A 22,573-nucleotide genomic window follows, 5' to 3' on the forward strand; every position below is an offset into this window, starting at 1 on the left:
AGTATTTAAGACACTAGAACCAAAGAATGGTGCAAGCCAGAATCTTCTAGAACATTACTTTTCCCTGCAAAAAGAGGCTGTCAGCAAGTGTTGGGAGGAAGAGTGTACAGTACACATAGGAGGAACAGTACCCATTTGGTCACAGAAGTGGTTAACCAGAGCTCTAGAACATTCGGAGGACCATCTCTTAGTCATCAAAGAGGTCGATGTTCCTGGAATAACCTTCCTTTACCACCTGATGTCTTCGACTGACCCCACGCTCTCTTGAGTGTGTGTGTGAGGGGCATCCTCCATGTTCTTGTTCCCCATTCCAGCCCCCGTGCAGGACCGGGGTGGCCGGGAGCTCATTCCAGGACAGCAGGTGTGATATCATAAGGAAGATATGCTTGTTTGTGTTCCCTGTTCTTAATTTTTTTAGAGGTTTTTGCTATAGGGCGCATGCGCTAGCCAGAAAGGCAGAGAGAGACAGAGAGACAGAGAGACACAAAGCGAGAAATCACCCCCAGGGGGTATTGCCACACCGCAATCCCTTCTCCTCCATTCTCCTCTCAGGATCTTGGGCGCACACGCACATGTGCCTGGCATGAGTTTAAGCCGCTGGGTCCAGGACTCGAACCATGATCAACTACATGGGAGTCCAGAGACATAGCCATTACACCAACTGCTGGTCCCAATCTTAGCATTTTTCTTCCTTCCTTCCTTCCTTTCTTTCTTTCTTTCTTTCTTTCTTCTTTCTTTCTTTCTTCTTTCTTTCTTTCTTTCTTTCTTTCTCTCTCTCTCTCTCTCTTTCTCTCTCTCTCTCTCTCTCTTTCTTTCTTCTTTCTTTCTTTCTTTCTTTCTCTCTCTCTCTCTCTCTCTCTTTCTTTCTTCTTTCTTTCTTTCTTTCTTTCTTTCTTTCTTTCTTTCTCTTTCTTTCTTTCTTTCTTTCTTTCTCTCTCTCTCTCTTTCTTTCTTTCTTTCTCTCTTTCTTTCTTTCTTTTTGCTTCAAATGCAGAAAAAAAAGGCCACAACCTTTTACAACCTTCTACCACATGCTTTCTTCGTTGGACTGCTTCGGCAAATCACTGAGCACTGAAAATGATGACAGAAAGAAAAGGAAAGACACGGCTATCAGTGGTCCCCTTCCTTTTCTGTCTTTTCTTTTCTTTTAATTTTTACTATGGAGCACATGCACTAGCCAGAGAGCAGAAGAAAGTGAGAAAGCACCCCCTGGGGGATGGCCTTGCTGCAATCCCGTCTCCATCCTCCTCTCAGGATATTGGGCATACATGTACATGTGACCAGAATGTCTTCCAAGTGTCTGGGACTGGAACTCGAATCACTCTGTGGGTCATATGGGATCCAGCTGCCTTAACTCCCCCCACCAGCTGGCCCTCTGTTCTGCTCTGTCTTACTGACCAGTGAGCCCAAGGGAGGGAGTGCTGGAGGAACGTGTGCAGAACAAGACATGAAATAAAGACAGCTGAGGTAGTTTGGGGCAGCATTTCCACTTTCTGGTAAGAATGAAATACACACATATGTGCAAATGAAATAGGAATTGTGTCGCTTCAGTCATTTGACATATTAGTGAAATGCTCTTGCATTTGCATGTACAATGACATTGCACAAGATAAAGATGAATGGTAAAAATTCATGCTCATAATTTTCCATTTTAATTTTCCTTTACTGAAAACATTAGAGGGCAAATAAAATTCCTTGAGAAATCAAGAGAAAGATAGCAGGAGAAAGGAAAAAGTTTTCTGTTCTAGTAACTTTAATGATAAATTTTCCTTTGTTTGAGGCCAGCAGGGGGTGTGGTAGTGTGGCTGAACACTCCCACATGGCTGACCATGGTTCGAGTCCCAGACCTGGTGGCTTGCTTCCTCATTTTCCCTCTTTTTCTCTCTGTGTCTCTCTCTGGCCAGATTAAAAATAATAATAAATGAATGAATAAATAAAGTTCATTATTAAAAATTTTTCCTTTATTTAAAGTCTATTTTATTTCTTTCTTTATGAGAGAAAGAGGAAGAAGGAGAAAAGCACTCTTAACAGGTTCTCATGCCATAATCCTTCCCCTAGCCAACCAGAATCATGAGCACACATGTGCACCCAGCAAGCACATGCAGGTTGACCCAGGAACCAAACCTTGATCATCCCTTTGGCCTCCAATATTGCAGAAAAGTATACAATTGCTGCCTAATCATGGCTAGTTCTTTTTTTAAAAAAATAATTTATTTACTTAATTCCACTTGTTATTATTATTATTATTTTTGACCAGAGAGAGACAAAGAGAAAGGGAGAGGGAGAAAGCAAGACACTGGGTCCGGGACTTGAACTACGATCAGCCATGTGGGAATCCAGTGCCCCCAACCACCACACCACTTGCCAGCCCCATCATGGCTAGTTCTTGAACACATTTTCATTTTGCATCGGTCCCCACAAATTCTGTAACTGGTTGGCTTAGTTTCTGCTTTCATAACAGAATACCTGAGGCTGGGTAATTCATAAATACTAGAACTTTATTCAGCTTTCTGTTTTGGAGGCTGGCAAGTCCAATAGCCTGGTGCTGGCATCTGGCCAAGGTCATCCCATGGTACAAGGACAAAGGTAGATGCCGATGCATGAGACAGAGAGAGAACGAGGTGAGTAGTCACTTTTGTAACAACCCGCTCCCGATTTAAAGAAGAAACCCAACACTCTGGAAATGATGACATTTCTATCAGAAGCTCTACCCTCAGGACCAATCAACTGTTATTAAGCCCTACCTCTTAATGCCATTACGATGCCGATTTCAACATGAATTTTGGTGGAGACATTTAAATCATAGCAAGTCATAGCACTGGCCCTGTATACCAGTAAGGTATGTTATCATTTCTTAAAATTTATGCATTGTCAAAGATCCATGTCAAAGCAACTGGAAGGCTCATGCATTGCTGATGGAGAAACAAAATGTGCACACACTTTAGAAAATGGTTTGGCAATTTTTTAAGAAGTATATTTCTGGGACTGCCAAGTGGTGTGGTGGTTAAGGGTGCTGGACTCCACGTGGCCAACCATGGTTCGAGTCCCGGACCTGGCAGTTTTCTCTTTTTCTCTCTGTCCCTCTCTGATCAAATTAAAATAAATGAGTGAATAAAGTTAAATAAAATACTTTTTTAAAAAAAGAAATATATTTCTTTCTTCTTCTTTTTTTTTATACTGTCAATGGGCATGTGCATTCACAAATGGGAACTGGAGAGACACATGGAGAGAAAGAGAAAGCATTTCCTAACAGGCGTGATCATGCGGCAATCCCCTCTCCTCCATTCTGTCAGGGTTTTGGGCGTGCACACACTCATACATGCACACATGCACCCACATCCCCGGGCTGAGACTCAGAGTGGTTGGCCACGTGAGAGCTGCCTCCTCTAACCACTAGACGATGGAACCAGTCCCTTACAAACTGTATTTTTGTTTGTTTGCTTTTTCAGTTTTTGCTATAGGACATGTGCACTTGCTGGAGAGAAACAGAGACAGAGAGAAAAAGGGGGAACCATGGGGTTGGCTATGTGGGATCCAATGCCTTAACCTCCATGCCATCTTCTGGCCCCAAACTGTATCTCTTACAAAATACATTTACTATAAGATCCAGCAACCCTGCTTCTAGATATTTACTTAAGTGAAATGAACATGTGTTCATATGAAGATCTGTATATGAACATTTATTCATAAACATCCCAAAGCAGAAACAACCCAGTGTCCTTTAGCTGGGAAGCAGATACACGGTGGCTTATCATGGAATGAAATCATCCCAGTGATAACACGTACACGTTAGGGCTGGCTCCGTGACTGTAGCGATGCGCTATTCAAGCAAAGCCAGATTCCACATGGCAGCTGTGGTTCAGTTCTCCAGCCCGGTCAGCCCGAAGCTGCAGGCATGTGTGCAAGTGCCCAGCCTCTGACTGGTACGCAGGCTCTATCACGAATAAAGAAGAAAGACAGCAGGCTGCCCATGCATGCTGCAATGTGGGCGACCCCAAGGGCATCGGCGAAGTGCTAAGGGAAAGGAGCCAGGCTGAAGTAGCGTGTGTTGTGTGATTCCATGTACGTGATGATCTGGGGTAGGTAAAACTAGAGGGCCAGGTAACTGAGCAGTGGCTGAGGGGGTCTGGGTGTGGGAGATGGGGTGACTACTGCAGAGCACGGGGAATTTCTTGCAGTGATGGAAATGTTCTAAATCTCGGTCATGGTGGTGGTCACACGACGATACACGTGTCTCCAAACTCATAAAGCCATATGCTAACAAGAGTACACTTGACGGCACATAAATTATACCTTCATTTTCTAGAAACTTCTGCAAACTGACTGACTGAAAACTGGGAGTTCCCATGGTTCTTATGCATGTCAGAAATTCTGAGTAATGGACAACAGACTCTGAAGTCAGAAACGTAAGGAAGCAAAGGATTTGGCCGCAGGGGACCCTTGGGAGTTAGGCTGCGGGTTGTTGCTGTGTGCTGAGGACTCAGTCGCTGAGGAGGCCCTGGCGAGGCGGCTCCCATGATAAGCCACTGTAGGACCACCTGTATGAGGGACGGATGGAGGTTAGGGTACCTTGCAGCCCATTGACCTGTCCCTAAGACCTCGCCTGCCGGCAGAAGCAACAGCTGCCAGCGCTCCTTGCCCTGCCTTCGCTGCGCTGATTTCATGCCTGACGGATTGATTGTTGTTGACAGGGAGCTATTTGCGCGTCTAATTAATTATGCCAACTAATTTTCAACTTAATTGCACTTCTCGGGTCACTGGGTAATGAGACTACAATTTTCGTGTTGCTGCAGGCCTTGACGAGGAAGCGGCAGGGAGAGGGTGGCAGCTGCCTATGAGGTCAAGCGGGCACCCTGTTCCTCCAGGTTCCCTGCTCGGGGCCTGGCTCTTGGCCCTGGCTGCCCCGCAGACAAGCCCCAACTCCCATGGGTGCTGTCTACCAGTGCGAGCTGGCCATTGACTCGGAAGCTCTGAGCCATTTATTCACCTACCAAGCATAGATTCAGTGCCGACTGCATGCCAGCCCCTCACTGGGCACGAGGGGCCGGGGGACGAAGCCAATTCAGACCTTGCCTGTCCCCCGCCCCAGTTTGCTCACAGTCTAAAGGAATGGATTCCAGCTTAAACTACCAATTACAGAGTTTGGATGTGAATGGGAGCAAGGACTTTGGAGATAAATCCAGTGCAGGCACTGCTGTTAGGCCCTTGAGGAATTCACCACGCCTCGGTTTCCTCACGGACAAAAGCATTCCAGGCCTGTGATAGGAGAGAGTGTGGGGCCAGCAGATAGCATGGTGGTCAGGATGCTGGATCCCAAATGGCTGACCTTGGTTCGAGTTCCAGACCTGGCGGCTTGCTCTCTCGCTTCCTCCCTCTGTCTCTCTCTCTGGCCAAATTAACAATAATAATAATGATAATGATGAGAAGTAAAATAAAATAAAATAATAATTATTTTTAAGAGATTTTGCTACAGGGCGTGTGCACTTGCCAGAGAGACAGAAAGCAAGGAATCACCCTCCGAGGGGATGGCCACACCACAATCCCTTCTCCATTTTCCTCTTGGGATTGTGGGCACGCATGCACATATGCCCGGCATGAGTTTTAAGCCACCAGGTCCAGGACTCAAACCTCAGTCAACTACGTGGGAATCCAGTGACATAACCAGCATCGCATCTGCTGGTCCCATAAATAAAATAATTCCTGAAAAGAAAAGAAAAGAAAGAAAAGAAAAGAAAAGAAAAGAAAAGAAAAGAAAAGAAAAGAAAAGGATAGAGCGTTTGTAGCAGGACTATCTACATCTACTCTCCCGACGTCCCTGCGCTGACTCCCCAGCCCCACCCCACGCCCAGCTGTCTTGTAGATCATCCCATATTCCAGATTTGTTTGATTGTTTTATCCTCATGGGATCATCTAAAAAAATAAAGAATAATCAATAGTTTATTGAAATGTTACAAACATAGTACAAAGAACTTCCTTCTGAACCATTGAAAGTAAGCCACCAGGAAAACGCGCCGTCACCCCTGTTTTCCACGTGTGTTCCTTGTAAGTTACGAGTCTCTCCTGCAAACTGCAGTTCAGCCATGGAAATCAGGCAGTCAGGGGCCAAGCAGCAGCGTGGTAGCAAGGAGACCAGACCCACACAGGAAAGGTCTTGGATGACCATCAAGGACCGCCCTGAACACACCTGGCGCCCCAGGCCTGTGATTCCAGCCGCCTGAGACTGGGGTTAGAGTGCAGTGTATAGACCCTGTCAGGGCTGCCTGTCTCTGTCTGTCCCTCTTTCTCTCTCTCATAGAAGAAAGAAATAAATAAGCTTTTTAAAAATGAGGAAATCAACCCTGTCAATTGCTAGCATTTAATCCTCAGATCCCATGCGAGTTTTGGCAACTATCCCAATGTGTCCTTTATAGCAAAACAACCCAGTTCTGAATTAGTTGCTACATTTAACATCAGGGCTCTTCAGTCTTCTTCAGTACCAAGTGGATGGGCTCCCCAAGTTCCCTCAGCCTGAAAGACTTTGATGTCATTGAGATAAGAGGGCAGTTACTTTTGTGGAACATCCCTCCATTTGCTTTGTCTAAGATTTCCTCATCATTAGGGTTAGGTCATTCATCTTTGCCAGGCTTATCATGGAAGTGGTTCTCTGATCTCATTGCATCCTATCAGGTGGCTCAAGATTTCAATTTCTCCCGGGATGACCATGTGGCCTCGTGGTTAAAGGGGTCAGATTCCACATGACCAAGTGGGTGGTTCAAGTCCTGGCCTCAGTGTTTTGAAACACATAATGGGTGTGTGTGCATCCATGCCTCCAATCTCAACAGGATGGAGGAATAGAGGCGATGGGATTGCTGCAAGACCACACCCCATCGGGGAGTACTTTCCCTCTTTCTGTCTCTGTCTCTCACTGGTGAGTGAATGTGCCTTCTGGCAAATTAAAAACAAAACAGAAAGATTTCAATTTCCCCCATTATTGATGAGGGTCACTTTGATGACTTGGTTAGGGTAGTGTGTGACAGGCTTTTCTGTTGTAAAATTTCTTGTTCCCCCTTTGTTATTATTAGGTATTTTATAGGGAGTTTATGTGAAACTATTAAAATCTTCTGTTCCTCCTCAAACGTTCAAGATCTTTGTTTATTTCTGTCACTATAGGCTGCTAGTTTCCTGTTTTATAATGCACTATAATCTTCTCTTGCCCTTGCTGTGAAGCTCAGATTCTCTTGACGAGCACCCTCCAAGCTGGCTCCTGTGTCTTAGACAAGTCCTCATCATTCTTGGAGCTCTTTTTTGATTTCTGGCATGCGCAGTTCCAGGATCATCTTGTGCTTCCTCTTCCTCAGACAGCAGAGCAGCCCTTTCTCCGAGAAGCCGTGGGATCTCAGTGTGCACTTTGCAGCCAGAGTGTCACCATCGGTAGGCAAAACTAGGGAACAGAGGAGTATTTCTGTTGTGTGCTCGTATTTTTATATGATTGATTTTATATATTTATAAACTTTATGTTTATTAATGGTTTTTATAGTATATATGAGACTTTGTTTTTCTTTTTTTGTTGTTTGCAGAAACAGTGAAGCTCATTTGTTTTCTTTTTTATGTCAGATTTTCAATTATTATACAATTATATAATTGACCATATTGCCAAGTATACTTATTTTATTCCTATGATGGAAGTATAACACAGGATTTTTTTTCCTTTTTTATTTCATTTTTTTATACATTCAATCACATTATTCAGCTTACAAAGTGAATATTTCAATATGTGAACATTTCTCCCTAGTCCAGTTGATTAAAATATCTTCAACAGATAACACCACATTTCTTTGTCCCATTAATGCTTTGTTTCTGTATTTTTCTTCTAAATGTCCTTCCTCAGGCCCTCCTCTTCCACACACACTATATCTTGTATTTACACCCATTTATTGTGTTTGTATATCCTTTAGTCAGTCAGTTTCAATCACAGAGTGCGGACACTCAGTAGATATTAAGTGGGGACATACAATGTCTCTCCTTCATAGCCTGGCTTGCTTCACTCAGCAGTAAATCTTCCATGTTCTTCCACTTTCTGTCAAAAGGCAGGGGTTTGTTGTTTTTTATGGCTGAATAGTACCAGTTTCCAAATTTATCTATATCAAAAATTTTGAGTTCAAATCAGTGTAAGAACAATTACTCCTGGGCTGTCATCAGGATTAAATGATTTAGTGCACAAAAAGCTCTGAGAAGAGCACCTAGCACAGAGGACACTCACTCCATGAATTTTAGCTGTTATTCTATGAATGAGAAAAGAGAAGCTACTTGAGGTCCTCTGAGTTACCAACCCAGTGTCACACATGCCCTAGGCACAGTCGAGATTAGGTTGTGCCCAACTCCAAAGCCCATGTGGCTTTTGGCCCTTACAGTATTTGAAGAATTAAAAGAAGTAGAGGAGCCTTCTAGCCTCAGTCCTGGTCCCTGCAGCTGCCATTTGTTGATGCCCAGAAAGAATCGCATTGCCATTAATGAACTCCCCCTTTTTTTCAGAGAGATTTTAGCTATAGGGCATGTGCACATTCTGGAGAAACTGAGAAATAGAGTGATGTCTCACTCCCCCTCTCCCCAGAAGGAATGGCCACACTGCAATTCCTTCTCCTCCAATCTCCTCTCAGGATTTTGGACACACACACACATGCCCAGCGTGAGCTTTAAGCACCAAGTCCAGAACTCAAACCATGGTCAACTACGTGGGAGCCCAACAATGTAATCATTATGCCATCCACTGGTCCCAGTGAATCCTTTTTTAAGGAGGGAATGATGTGGCCTAAAAGGATGTCCATATGCCCAAGCACCCAGAGTTGGCTGAAAAGAATGTGCCAACTTTCACGTCATGAAGGCCATGCAGTCTCTTAAGTCTCGAGGCTATGTGAAGGAGCAATTTGCCTGGAGACATTTCTACTGGTACCTTACCAATGAGAGTATCCAGTATCTGCATGATTACCGCCACCTGCCACTTCCTCGTCCTCCCTCCACATTGTGCCTGCCACCCTGTGCTGAAGCTGTCCTGAGACTGGCCAGCCTTGACCCACGATCTGGAGGGCGAGTGACCTATAAGACTCACAAGAGGAGAAGCTGACAGAGACACCTACAAACAGGTGCTGTGTGCCCCACCCACCCCCTGGTTCAGACAAGGAAGCCAAGGTTGGGACTGAGTCAGCCACTGAATTCCGTCTAGAAGCAGATATGGTTGTGGGTGTGGCCAACCACCTCAGCAAAGTTGGAGGAGGTAATCTTGTGTTGAATAAACTTGTAGCCAGAAAAAGAAGTAGGGGAGCTGGGATAATGCACCCATAGCTAGTATGAGACTGACAGGCAAATTCTCAGACACCCCAGGACTCAGAGGAGGAGACATTACAGTTGCTTGCAAGTGTCCAGGCAAGCTGCTTGGCAGAGGTAGGGTTCAAGACAGATCCTGGGCACCAAGGGAGTTTTGAATAAATTGTGATGGTGGAGGCAGGGACTTCAGCTAGGGAAAAGGACTGTACAATGGCAAGGGGCCAGATCTCCTGCATGTCAGTCATCAGCTAGCGCCTGGGCCCTAGACTGGTGTTCCTCATCTCAACACCACCGACACCCTGGGCCAGGCAGTTCTTTATAGTGGGGGGCTGTCCTGTGCATTGCAGGATATGGCGGCATGCCTGGCCCATTCCTAATAATGCCTGTGATCAAGACCCCCAATCCTAGCTGACAACCAAAACTGTCTACAGACTTTGCCAGATGTCCCCTGGGTTGGGGTCAAAATAGCTTCAGTGGAGAACAATTGCCCTAGATAAATGGAAGCCCCAGCACCACTCATATTCTCATAGGAGCCCCACTTCTTGTTCTTTTCCTCATTGTTGGATGACCTTGTGGGTGAGCAGGAGACAGCCACACTCCTGATGTTCCACAGGAGAAGTCGGGGTAAACTCCTCCCTAGTCTGCAGTGCCTGTGGCTGAGGGCTCTTGGATACGGATTTCCCAGTGTATGAATGTGTGTGACTCAACCACTGGCCAGGCTTCCTGATTCAGAAGCACAATCCCAAGTGAGAAAGTTTATTATTATTGCCAGAGGACCCCATGAGAATGATGCCATTTCACAGGGCTGGGTTGCAGAGGAGAGAAGGGCCTTACCTAACTTGCTGGGTGACGTGGACAATAGTCACTTCCCCTTTCTGGGTTACGGTTTTCTCGTCAGTAAACTGAAGGGCTTGCAGTCCATTCAAGATTCCTTCCAAGTGAGAACTTCTCTTTGATCCCTATATAGAACAGTGGAGGGATCGTTTCCAGCTGGGAAAGAGTGAAGGGCCTTACCTAACTTGCTGGGTGACGTGGACAATAGTCACTTCCCCTTTCTGGGTTACGGTTTTCTCGTCAGTAAACTGAAGGGCTTGCAGTCCATTCAAGATTCCTTCCAAGTGAGAACTTCTCTTTGATCCCTATATAGAACAGTGGAGGGATCGTTTCCAGCTGAGAAAGAGTTCTGTGATTGACTAGTAATGTCTGCCAGGAGTGCAGAGTTGGGGGTGGGTGGTACCAACATGGGTAGTGTGTGTTTGCTGATTGTTCTAGAGGATTTGACTAGAGTCTCTGAGATCTGTGCTGAGGACCAGGACCTGAGGACAGAAGAAGCAGGGCTCCAGAGGGCTAAGTTCCTCTAGAAGTTTTTATTTTATTTTATTATTTTTTTTAAGAGCTGCTATGTGAGAGGACATGGAGAAAATGGCCCCTAAAGATCATAAAGGCCTGCTTCTGTCTCAGAAGAGCACTTCATCATTTTTTCACCTAACAAAGAGCATTGAAGTCCAGGTGAGAAGAGAAGTCCAGAATACCCACTTCCTTCATTCTCTCCCACACGCATTCTGGAACTAAGGATTCACAATGATCCCAGAGTAGGAAGGGAACAGAAGGGGGAAGTGAAACAGTAAAGCTTGGCATGGTGGAAAGTACAAAGGCTTTGGAGTTCCAATGCCTGGCCTCTGCCACTTATTAGCTGTGTGATCTTAGGAAAGTTACTCAACCTTTCTGAACCTTGGTTTTATTATCTGTGAAATGATGGCCAACTATAGGAGAAGTCAGGCTGGAATGTTCATTCCATGGTTCAAAAGCTTTGTCAACCCAGTCCTGAGCCTAGCACTGATCCCCTGCCCAAGACCCCACGTGAATGAACTAGAGCACTCCTCATGGATTATTACCTGCACACACATCCCCACCGGCCATCTTGCTAGAATGAAGGCTGGACCTAGGTGATGCAGAATCAAGTCATGAATCTCACCTGATTCTTAGCTGACTCAGAATGGACTGAGGAGGAAGGACACAAGTAGACCAGTAGGAGGGACGAGGGAGGAGGATGTGGGAAAGAGCTGCAGTCAATCTACATAAGCAAGAATTGGCAGAAGACAGAGGGAGAGGCAGAAAGCCAAGGAGGCAAGAGGGAGAGCGGGTTTATTGGCTTTGTCCTCTTCACCGCTCCAGAGACTGTAGGTCAAGAGGGAATAAAATGGAATGAAGGGAGAGCTGCCCAGACTGTGAATTGGATTCCTGCAAGGCCTTTCAAAGGACATTCAATTACTTTTATCCTCTTTGGACTGCACTTGGAAAAACACTGCTGTTCTATTGGTCTGGGTGTCTTGGGACATGCTTCAGTAGGGTTCTAGAAGTTTACAGCTGTTTCCCCCCAAGAGAAGACATGCTACAGAGAGACGACTTGGGTCTTCCTATATTCTAGCTCATTGAAGACCACACGATCCTGATTTTCCAGCAAGTTCCTCAGCAGATATTGACAGGGTCCTGCTTTTATCTAGTCTCTACTCACCACTCCCAGGTAGGCTCTTCTGTGAGCACCTGTGACTCTGCCTGAAGGCTTTCTCTTGTTTCTGGGCTGTGTTAGGTGAACACACAGGGCTAGCCAAAGAGCCGGGGTACAGTCCCAGGAGCAGCCCTTGACCTATGATAAATGAGGGTTGGCCAGGACATGCCACAGCTGTCTCACTCCTTGGGTAGGAAAGCTCAGAGACGCTTCCCATCACACAGAGACCCCTGCAGGATCGAATCCCAGGTCCCAGCAGATGTCTGTGTACCCAGATGTCCACTGTGGACCTTGCTGATTACCTCACTCAGAATGGCCCCCTTCCTCTTGCCTCACTCCTAACTCCCTCTCAGTGCATCTTGGAAGGCTCTCCCAATGACCTACTGCACTCGCACCCGAACCCTAGCCTCAGAGCCTGTTTCCAGCAGAACCTAACCAGAGACTGGCAGGATTCTAGACATCCCATCCCATTGTCAGGCCATGAACTGATTCTGAAAGAACGTGTGGTCACTCCCTTCAGGAGGGATCTTCAAAGAAGGGGTCCTCAAAAAGAAGTATTCGTGGGAAACACAACTTATTTTTAAAATTAGGGCCAGACCACGGTGCAGCGTTAAAACATGATGCTCTGTGAGGCAATGACGCATAGGGAGCTTCCCAGTTCAAGTCCAGAGACTTCCCTGAGTACACTGGGCAGACGTCTCGTGCTGGCTGAGGCAGGGTGGATCAGAGTTAGAACTCTGGGGGCCAGCAGATGATGTAAGGGCTACGTCACTGGACTTCTACATAGTCTACTGCGGTTCAACTCCCGGACCTGGTGACTTGAAACTCACACAGGGCGTGTGTGTGTGTGTGTGTGTGTGTGTGTGTGTGCCCAAAATCTCAAGAGGCAAATGGAAAAGAAGGGAGTTAATTTCTCACTTTCTCTTTATCTCTCCGGCAAGCACATGCACCCCTATAGCAAAAATCTCTCTCAAAAAAAAAAAAAAAAGAACTCTGGTGAGATTACTCGCTCTCTTTCTCTTTCCTTCTCTCTCTGTCTCTCTTACTCATGGAAGAAATAAGTGAATAACTTTAAAAAAATGAAACTATGCATGGATTTCCAAAACCTTTGCACCAAAGTAAAGGTACTTTAATTGCATCTTCCCACAAACTTTCTAAAGTCCCCTCTACCTCAGACATGTGTACTGCCCCTCTCCCAGCAGCACCAGGAGGGACGAGCCCACAGGTCATGGCCTGAACACACGGCTCAGATTCTTGGCACCTGGTATTCACAGCTGGTTCTTCCAGAGGATCAGCATTAGCCTGAAAACTGGAACCTCTTTATGGACTCTGCAAACACAACAATGACAGACAGAAGACAGGAGAGAAGTCTGCTTTCCAGGGTAGGGGTAAGTATGAGAGATGCCTGGGCCGTTACCAAGGGAAAGGAGGAGCCTGGTGAACAGTTCTCCCTGGCCAGTACCCAGCTTCCCTCCAAACCGGGCACCTGCCAGGACAGCACCTTCTGGACACAGAGAAATTCTTATCTTGGAACCAATCAGTGTATGAAGTAGGGAGGCCACGAGAACACCAGAGTGGGGCAGTCCTCCTTAGCCACCCATCAGCTCAGCTGTTGGTGCTGGGGAGGCTCCCAGCTTTGTAACAAAGGCCCCCATGGGGCTCTGGGCTGGTGAGTTGTGCAAGCAAGCGCGGGAAAGCTGGCTCACCCGGGCCTCCCCCTGCGGCTGGGAGGAGAGGAAACATCCCATGGCTGACTGCCAGGGCTGAGATTGGGCCAGCCCTCCTGGCCTGCAGGCAGGGCGGGTGTCTCTCCACCATAAGCCAATCCCTGGGCTGCCAAAGAGGATCTCTGAGAAGTGAGTTCAGGACCCAGGACTGCGGTAATCACTTCTCTTGGCAGCCGTGAGGGGCAGCAGGTGGAAGTGCCAGCCTCCGGGGTGTGCCAAGAGCCCCACTCCTCAGTGGTGGGATCCATTTGCCCCTCACTTCTGGAGTTCCAGGGTCAGCCTCCTGCTTCACGACTCAGGACAGGGCAGCATGAGCAGGTCAAGGCACGTGGGCAAGATCCGGAAACGTCTGGAAGATGTCAAGAACCAGTGGGTCCGGCCGGCCAGGGCTGACTTCAGTGACAACGAGAGTGCCCGGCTGGCCACCGATGCCCTACTGGATGGGGGTCCTGAGGCCTACTGGCAGGCACTGAGCCAGGAAGGGGAGGTGGACTTCTTGTCCTCGGTGGAGACCCAGTACATCCAGGCCCAGGCCAAGGAGCCCCCCTGTGCCTCAGACCCTGCAGGAGGGGCCGAGGCAGGCCCTAAGGACCTCGACTCCTGCTCCCTGCAGTCAGGCACCTACTTCCCGGTGGCCTCCGAGGGCAGCGAGTCAGCCCTGCTGCACTCCTGGGCCTCAGCCGAGAAGCCCTACCTGAAGGAGAAGTCAAGCGCCACCGTGTACTTCCAGACGGACAAGCACAGCAACATCAGGGACCTCGTCCGCCGCTGCATCGCCCGGACCAGCCAGGTAGTCATGGCAGACTGTCTCCTCGGCTGCGGTGGGGAGGGTGGGAGCCGGTAGAGCAGGGACGGGGGTGTCTCCTCTCAGAGACTGAGCCTGGGGTCTGGACTTTAGGATGGAGTCGGGGCCCTGCTCTCTGTCTCACTCTGGATCTTTGGTCTCCTGATACCACCTGAGTCCAGGCCACCACGATCGTCACCAGGATTCCTGCAATAGCTTCCTGCCTGGCCCCCTCCTTCCATCCTGACCCCACCACCCAGGCTCCGTGCTGCAGCAGAGCCCTTTTTCTGTACTGCCAGTCTATACTAACCTAGTCTCTTCCTTGCTTAGAGCCTTCGATGGCTCCCGGTTGCTCATAGAGAGAAGAGCAGCTCCTTAGCTTGGTCACAGCCCCTCTGGTCCCTCCCACTCGACACTGAGAGCCTTGCAGGTGTTAGGACCACCATGCTCCATTTCAGGCTTTTGCATGTGCTGTTCCCTCTGCCTGGAACTTCTCACCTCCCTGGCTAATGCTTCCTCCTTCCTCAGGCCCCAGCACGCACGTCTCTCCTTCAGGAAGCCTTCCCTCTGTGCCCTGGGCCAGGTTCCACATTCACCTGTGTGCACCCACATGAAGGCGGCCACAGCTTGCCCCGTCCCCTCAGACTCTGCTTACACCTGCCTGCCCAGAAGTGACCTATGTGCCTGCATCCAGCCAGTGCTCAGGAGGAGGGTGGGGTAGGCAGCGAAGGTTTCTCCCTTCCTAAGGTAGTCACATTTAAAATTTTTAAAAATTGCCAGAGGGCACTTGCTAGAGAGAGACGGAGAGAGAGAGAAAGGGGGAAAGCACCTCCCACGGGGGATGGTCCGCTGCAACCCTTCTCCTCTGTTTCTCCCTCCTCCGGGATTTTGAGTGCACGAGCACGCACAGACCCAGCCTGTTTTCAAGCTGTCATATCAGAACTTGAACCACACAGTCAGCCATGTGGGGAGCCAGCCGCCTTAACAGCCATGCCACCACCTGGCCCTATCTGTTTATTTGCCAGAGAGCATGTGTGCTCCCCCGAGAGAGACAGAAACAGAGAGAGAGAAAAGGAAAGGAGGAAAGCAATCCCCACAGGGCATGACCATGCCACAGTCCCTTCTTCCATTTCTCCCTCCCGTTGGAATTTTGAACATGCTCACCCAAGGGCATGTTTTTCAAGCCACTGGGGCTGGGACTTGAACCGCAGGGTGGCCATGTGGGATCCAGCTCCTTTACCTATGAGGCTGGGCTGATCCAATATTTACATTTGAATAAGGCATTTAGAGGGGGAAAGGTCTTTCAAGACCAGAGACTGGCTGGTAGCATTCCAGGCACCATGATGGGCATTGAATGAGACATGAGTTCTCTGGCTTCAAGTGGCTCTGTGCTGTCGCCAGGGAACTGGGTGGGGGACTCAAGCTCTGGTCTCATCCGCCCCAGTCTATAGATGTCACTGGCCTCCCAAAGCTACAGAGCGTCTGGGCCTAGAATAAGCACCAAGGAAAGGAACTATCACCGGCAAAATCTCTTTTTTTTTAAAGAATTATCTTATTTAACTTTATTTATTATTACTATTATTTTCCAATTTGATCAGAGAGAGAGAGACAAAAAGAGAGTGAAAGTGAGAAAGCAAGCCACCAGGTCTAGGATGTGAACTGCGGTCAGCCATGTGAGAATCCAGCGCCTTTAACCACCATGCCACCTGCCAGCCCCCAGAGTTCTTTCTTTTTGTCACTACGATAATTTACTTTGCTACAGTTAAACATACAGAAACATGCTGATGTTCAAGGTTGTTTTTCTGCTGGGGTCCTTGTCTTCTTAGATCAAAACCATGTGAAATCTTAAGGTTCTGGGAAAAGCCACCGATGGTGGGGAGGCTGCGGCAGGAGCCGAGGCCTGGAAAGCTAAGTGCGGGGTAATGACGGGCCGGCGGAGTGTTGGCTTTGAGCGTGGCTGGGCTACTTCTGAACAGGATTCTGTGCTTCCGTGACAGGCGGCATTAGCAGTTGATAGGCCTGGTACACAGCCGGGAACACTTGCTCACTCTGCCTGGAGTCGCGGTGGGAGCTTGATGTCCCCTGGTCTCAGCTCCCATGGTGGACCAAGGTCCCTCCAGCTCCAGAGCCCTGTTCTGTCCCGTGTGTGCTCTCCGGTCTCTGTATCAAGCTCACGTTGTTCGAGGGGTGGAGACCGAAGGTGTCTGGGACGTTCTCAGCCTCAGCTCCCAAGGTGGGTGAGTCGCCCTGGAAAGAAGCCAGGTGAGGGCTTGTGCAACACAATCCCTGGCCAAGCCTCTCTCCTGCCCTCGCTTCCCACCCAGCAAGGCTTCTCTCTCCACTTCGGCAGCCCTAAGGCTCACTGACAACCTTTTGACTGACATAGCGTGTTATGAATTTACACATACACATCTGAAGATTTCACCTCAAAGTACAAGTTTCCAGCCCTTCCCAGCAGATAGGAAGGCCTTGTTTTGCTGGGGCTGAGTCGTAGCCACCTCTACGGACAGGTCCCCTTTGCCACAGTCCCCACTACTCCCTGTTGTCCTGGGCCCCTGAGGGCTTCACCCGTTTTGTTGCCTGTTTGCCAGGCTCCTCCAGGTGGAGTTTGTGATGTCCTTCCCACACACAAATACTCACGTGCATGCACACACACGTGCACACGCACACACACATACACACATGCACGTGTGGTCACACTAGGGCTCAGAGATGGCTCCCACGGATATGGCAGGGAAGCTTGATCCCCAGCCAAAGACTGTCCGTGGAAATTGCTGGAGAGAAGAGGGAGGGGCCCCTCCAAGAAGGACGGGGTGAACAAACAGGGGCCGACCCACTAGGTGCTTTCTGGAGCAGTTTCCACTCCCAAAGAAGCAGGAATCCTCCTCCCTTCTCACGCTTGAATTCCTTCAGTTCCACAAAAACGTAATATGTAGGCCAGGCCCTGCACCCAGGATGGCAGAGCATCAAGAGGCTCCCTGACTCTAGGGGCTCCTTGCCAACTGCCTGCCCCTGAGGGAACGGAGAGGAGAACACTAGTGGGTGGCAGCCCCAGTCTTGGGCAACCCTCTGTGCCTGTGAGCAGAGTAGTGAGACTAAGGCAGGCTTCATGGAAGAGGAGATTCTGAGTTGGTTCTCAAAGGCTGAATAGGAGTTTTCCAGGCAGAGAAGGAAGGGAAAGGGATTCTAGGCTGAGTGAGCGTCAAACACAAAAGCCCAGAGGTGTGAGAAGGCTCCTGTGTTGTGGAGGTGGGGAGACACTGTCATCCATAGGGTGGGACCAGAGCTTGGGGCTGTGGGACCTCACAGAGTATGAAGGTGGGGACAAGGGTCAGCGACTGAGCGGCCGGAGCAACTGTCCTAGTCTTGTAAGTTGGGGCCAAAGAATAGGTCCCAAGTGTGGTCTGAGTCCCTGCAAGTCCAGGAGTGCCTTGCAGCAGGTCCATCAGGCCCTGACCTGGCCCCTCCCTTCAAGACAGGGTCTCCCAGCTGGCAGGTGACACGGTGGTTAAGGCGCTAGTTCTCACATGGCCAGCCATGGTTCAAGTTCCAGATCTGGTGGCTTGTTTTCTCACTTTCTCTCTCGCTCTCTGGTCAAACTAAAGAAAAATAATAAATAAATAAGACTATATAAAATAATTATCTAAAAATCATTTTAAAAAGACAGGATCTCACATGTCACAACCGTCCCGTGAGGGTAACAAGCATGCAATTCCACACCAGGTTCTTTTTTACACAGAGTCCTACTGTTCTCCCCTGGTGAGCTTTGAGCTTACGATCCTGCCTAGCCTCCCCAGTGTGCGGGGATCAGAGGTACACACCGCCATGCTGAGGCTCGGGGCTGGACCAGGGATGAGCCGGGCCGCCCACATGGTCCCAGCCTGCAGAGCACCGTGTCGTGGCAGCACACGCCACCTCAGCTGCTGCCCTGCCCTTTCTCACTTATCCGTGCAGTCAGACTGTCGTCACATAACTGTGCCCAGACACCGTTTCCCAGAGACCAGTGTGGAAGCCGACGAGACGCCAGCGTCTTTAGTTAAGGCCGATATCACCGAGGTTTGCAAAAGGCAAAACAGCACCACTCTGCTCAGCACGGATTCGCTGCTGGTTTGGAAAATACACTTCCTTTTCACCCAAACGGTTATTTTATGTTAACATATAACAAGTTTATTATTGATTTTTCAAATAACCAATAAAGAACTATTTCAGGCCAGCCCCATGGTCTACTGGTTAAAGGAACCAGATCCTATGTCGTGAATTGCATAGTTCGAATTCTGGAATGGGCAACTTGAAAAACACACCAGGCTTGTGTGCGCATGCATGCTCAAAATCCCAAAAGGAGCTCCAGCAGGTGATGTAGTGGTTAAGTCACTGGACTCCCATACAGCCAACTGCAGTTCAAGTCCTGCATCTGACAGCTTGAAAATCACACAGGGTAGGTATGTGCTTGTCCAAAATCTCAGCAGGAGAATGGAGGAAAAGGGATTGCAGTGTGGCCTTTCCCCTGGGGAGTGATTTCTCACTTTCCTTCTCACTGTCTCTCTCCAACTAGCACACACGCCCTATGACAAAAATCTTAGTTTAAAAAATCCAAAAAGGAGGAGAGATGGAGGAGAACGGTGGTGGAGTGGCCACGCCCCCATAGGTGCTTCCTCCCTCTTTCTCTGTCTGGCTCTGGTGGGCATACAAAGCCCATGGTGAAGGGAACCAGCAGTTAGCGTAATGGCTATGTCGTTGGACTCCCACATAGTTGACCACGGTTCGCGTCCCGGACCCAGTGGCTTAAAACTCACGCCGGGTGCGTGTGTGTGCGTGCCCAAGATCCCGAGAGGAGAAAGGAGGAGAAGGGATTGTGGCGTGACCATCCCCCCTGGGGGGTGATTTCTTGCTTTCTGTCTCTATGTCTCTGTCTGTCTGGTGAGCGCACGCGCCCTCTAGGGAAAACCCTCTCAAAAAAACAAAAACAAAAACAAAAACAAAGCCCGTGGTGAATACATACATTAACACCTATTTCAAACATGTCTAAGTTTTTGTTTCTAACATGGCAGACATCAATGGCTATAATCTCTATAAACAAAAGCTCTTTGAGGTCATCATAACTTTTAAGAGTGGAAGGAGCCTGAGACCAAAAGCCTGGGAAGTGTATCAGGCAAGCCCAGGACTGGTGAGAATTCAAAGGGAAGATATGGCCGGGAAACAGGGGCCTGGGGTGGTTGTTCTTTATCTGGAATACTGCCACCGCCGACCCCAGGCTGGATCTGGTATAAACAGATGGACAGACGGAAGCCAGAGTCCTCCTAGGCTGGAAGCAGAATGATTAGGGGTAGGGGCTCCAGGCTGGGCCCTGGGCACCTCCACTGCGTCCTAGCTGCGTGCGTGGCTTTGGGAAAGTTGTCTCCTCCTCCAGCTCTTCCCAGAAGCAGGGGCACAGGACTGTGAGCACTCCCTGGGATGAGCGTGTGGCTGATAGTGGGTGTCATTACGCATTTGTTGAGCAACCTCAACAGAGCAGTCCAAACAAAGAGAAGAAAGAGGCAAGAGGACAAGGAGGAGTGCAAAGTGGGGCATGGGGTACCAAGCACCCCAACAGCTGTCCCCAGCAAGGGGGCAGCCCCATCAGGGCCCAAAGCCATTTCCCCTTCAATCTCTGCCCTTCCAGAAGCAGCAGGGTTTCAAGTCCGTGAGGATCTCAGAACCACCGGTAGATAGCAAGGGATTCTCTGGTCCGAGGCCTCTGCGTGTGGGTACTGCCATGTCGACCAGCACCCCCCGTCTGCACCCCTCTATTCACTGAAGCTCCCACCTGCCAGGTGGGGCTCCCAGACTCCTTTCTTCTTCAGGTAGGGATTGTGGGGAGCTCTTCCTTTGCCCTCCAGTCACACCCACCTGCAGGCAAGCCCACCTGATGGGCCTCACCAGAACTCTCTCCTCCCTCTCCTGTTCCATTTCTGTCCACAGAGGAGTAGGCACTGATTTTAATCCTCTTCCATAACCTGGATTAAAGCGACTTTGCATAATATTATTCTGACATTTCTCACACCTTTTCATGAATAATGTATATCAAAACTATAGTCATACTTTAACCACATATCAAAATACATACGTGAGATTTTTTTTTTTTCATTGCCAGAGGACGGGAACGTTCACCAGTGAATAAAGGACAAAGTACCCCCAATGGGCCAGGGTCACGCTGCAATCCCCTCTCCTTCATTTCCTCGTCCTGTAAGGGTTTGAGGCATGTGTTTCAAGCCATCAGGGTTTGAAAACTGCAGGCAGCTCTGTGGGATTCTGCTCCCTCAACCACTATGCTACAGGACCAGCTCACCCACCCTTTTTTGTTTGTTTGTTTTTTTCTTTTTTGTTACAGGGCATGTGTGCTTGTCAGAGAGAGACAGTGAGAAATCACCCCTAAAGGGATAGCCACACTGCAATTCCTTCTCCGTTCTCTTCTCAGGATTTTGGACACACACACACACACACACACACACACACACACACACACACACATACACATATGTGCCTGATGTAATTTTCATGCCGCTGGGTCCAGGACTCAAACCGTACTGCCTACCATGTGGGATCCAGCACCTTAACCACTATGCCACATACTGGTCCAGCCTTATTATTTTTTTAAGAGGTTTTTGCCTTGGAGCATGTGCATTTATTGGAGAGAGAGACACACACAGAGATAGTGAGATGGAAAGTGAGAAATCACTCCCAGGGAGGATAGCTATGCCACAATCCCTTCCTCTCTGTTCTCCTCTCAGGATCTTGGGCACGCATGCACATGCAACAGCATGAGTTTCAAGCCACTGGCCCAGAACTCAAGCCATGGCCGGCCATGTAGGAGTCCACCAACGTAACCGCTATGCCATCTGCTGGCCCCAGCCTTAACTTCTTTTTAAAGTCCACTTAATTTATTTATGGTAGCGAGTGCTTGTGCGCGAAAGGGAGAAAGGCACTGGGGCAGAAGGCAGAGCGGGATGCTTGGCAGGCAGGAACGCAGGTGTCTCTTGTATACGGGGTTTCCGGATATCTAGGGGTCCCTCCCCAGGTTTCTACCCGGTCAGGTGATGCAGTAGCTGCTGGAAGAGCAGGACTCCCTTCTCCGTCCGGTGATATGGCACCTCCATGGGGAATTATGTTTGAAGCCAGGGTTCTGTGCTTAAAAGCATTCGCAAATCAAGTGCCTTTTAGTTCCACATGGTTCTAATCCATTATGGTAAATGTATGCGTGCCTCTGAACCAGCCCAGACACTCTGCTCAATCTCTTCCCCTCTGCTCTCCTCCTCCTTCTAGCTGTTCTCGCTTCCTCCTCTGCACTCCCCCTCCAACAGCAGGGCAGAGGCCCATAGTACATGGTGGCGATGCAAGAGGTGGGGCAGGAGCCCTGGAACCCTGCCCAGTCAGCCCAGCTCCTCCACCCAGCCCCAGCGAGAACAGCTCTCCTCGGCTCACTGAGTTTGCTGGAGCCAGCTGGCACCTGGCCCTGACTCTCTGCTAACTGAGCCCTCTGCCCTGGTCCAGGTCCTGGTCATCCTCATGGACGTGTTCACGGATGTGGAGATCTTCTGTGACATTCTCGAGGCAGCCAACAAGCGCGGGGTGTTTGTCTGTGTGCTCCTGGACCAGGGAGGTGTGAAGCTCTTCCAGGAGATGTGTGACAAACTCCAAATCTCTGACAGTCACTTCAAGGTAGGGGCCCTCGTGAGAGTCTTAAAGGTTATTGTATCAGTCAGATAAAGTAGGCTTTGCCATGTAACAAATGCCCCCAATCTCAGTTGCATAACACAGGAAAGATTTATTTTTCATTCAAACAAAGTCAGACAGAACCTCCTCTATTCTGTGTCTACACCACAGAGAACATGAGGCTGCTAGAAGAGCCGTGAAAGCTGACGAGAGGGCTGGTGGCTTCTGTGGGATGTTTCTGGGACCGGACCTGGAAAAGATTCTCATCGCTTCTGCTCATGACTCATTTACCTCTCCTGCGTGCGTGGGGGCTGGAGCGCGGCAGGGGCCATGGCTACTTGTTGGACAGCATCTCTGCCACATATGCCTCTCTCAGCTGAGATGCCTGAGTGGAACCACCTCACAGGGCAGACAGCGCCAGGGCCTGTTGGGAATGTATTTGGAGCTCTCTGGCCCAAGAGGACACTGGTCCTCCCGGACTTGACTGAACTCCTGTGTCTCTCTCTCCCTCTCTCTCTCTCTCTCTCTCTCTTCTTTTTTTTTTTTTTTTTTTTTTTTGGTTTT

At 49.0% G+C, this 22,573-nt stretch overlaps 1 protein-coding gene and 1 pseudogene across 1 annotated transcript in view; both read left to right on the forward strand.

Annotated features, from left to right (window-relative positions):
* Positions 1 to 5,109: 5,109 nt before the first annotated feature.
* Positions 5,110 to 9,254, forward strand: LOC106735843 (40S ribosomal protein S10 pseudogene; annotated as a pseudogene).
* A 4,476-nt stretch (positions 9,255 to 13,730) lies between these two features.
* Positions 13,731 to 22,573, forward strand: part of SACK1A (scaffolding CK1 anchoring protein A) — a 26,012-nt gene continuing 17,169 nt past the window's right edge. Inside the window, exons 1-2 of the mRNA XM_006157526.2 lie at positions 13,731 to 14,326; positions 21,848 to 22,015. Of these exons, the coding sequence (XP_006157588.1) occupies positions 13,847 to 14,326; positions 21,848 to 22,015 (648 nt within the window). The 5' untranslated portion in view covers positions 13,731 to 13,846. The remainder of the gene's footprint in view (positions 14,327 to 21,847; positions 22,016 to 22,573) is intronic.

The sequence above is a fragment of the Tupaia chinensis genome, unplaced genomic scaffold (genome assembly GCF_000334495.1).
Source record: "Tupaia chinensis unplaced genomic scaffold, TupChi_1.0 Scaffold000545_1, whole genome shotgun sequence".
NCBI classification, from domain to species: domain Eukaryota; kingdom Metazoa; phylum Chordata; class Mammalia; order Scandentia; family Tupaiidae; genus Tupaia; species Tupaia belangeri.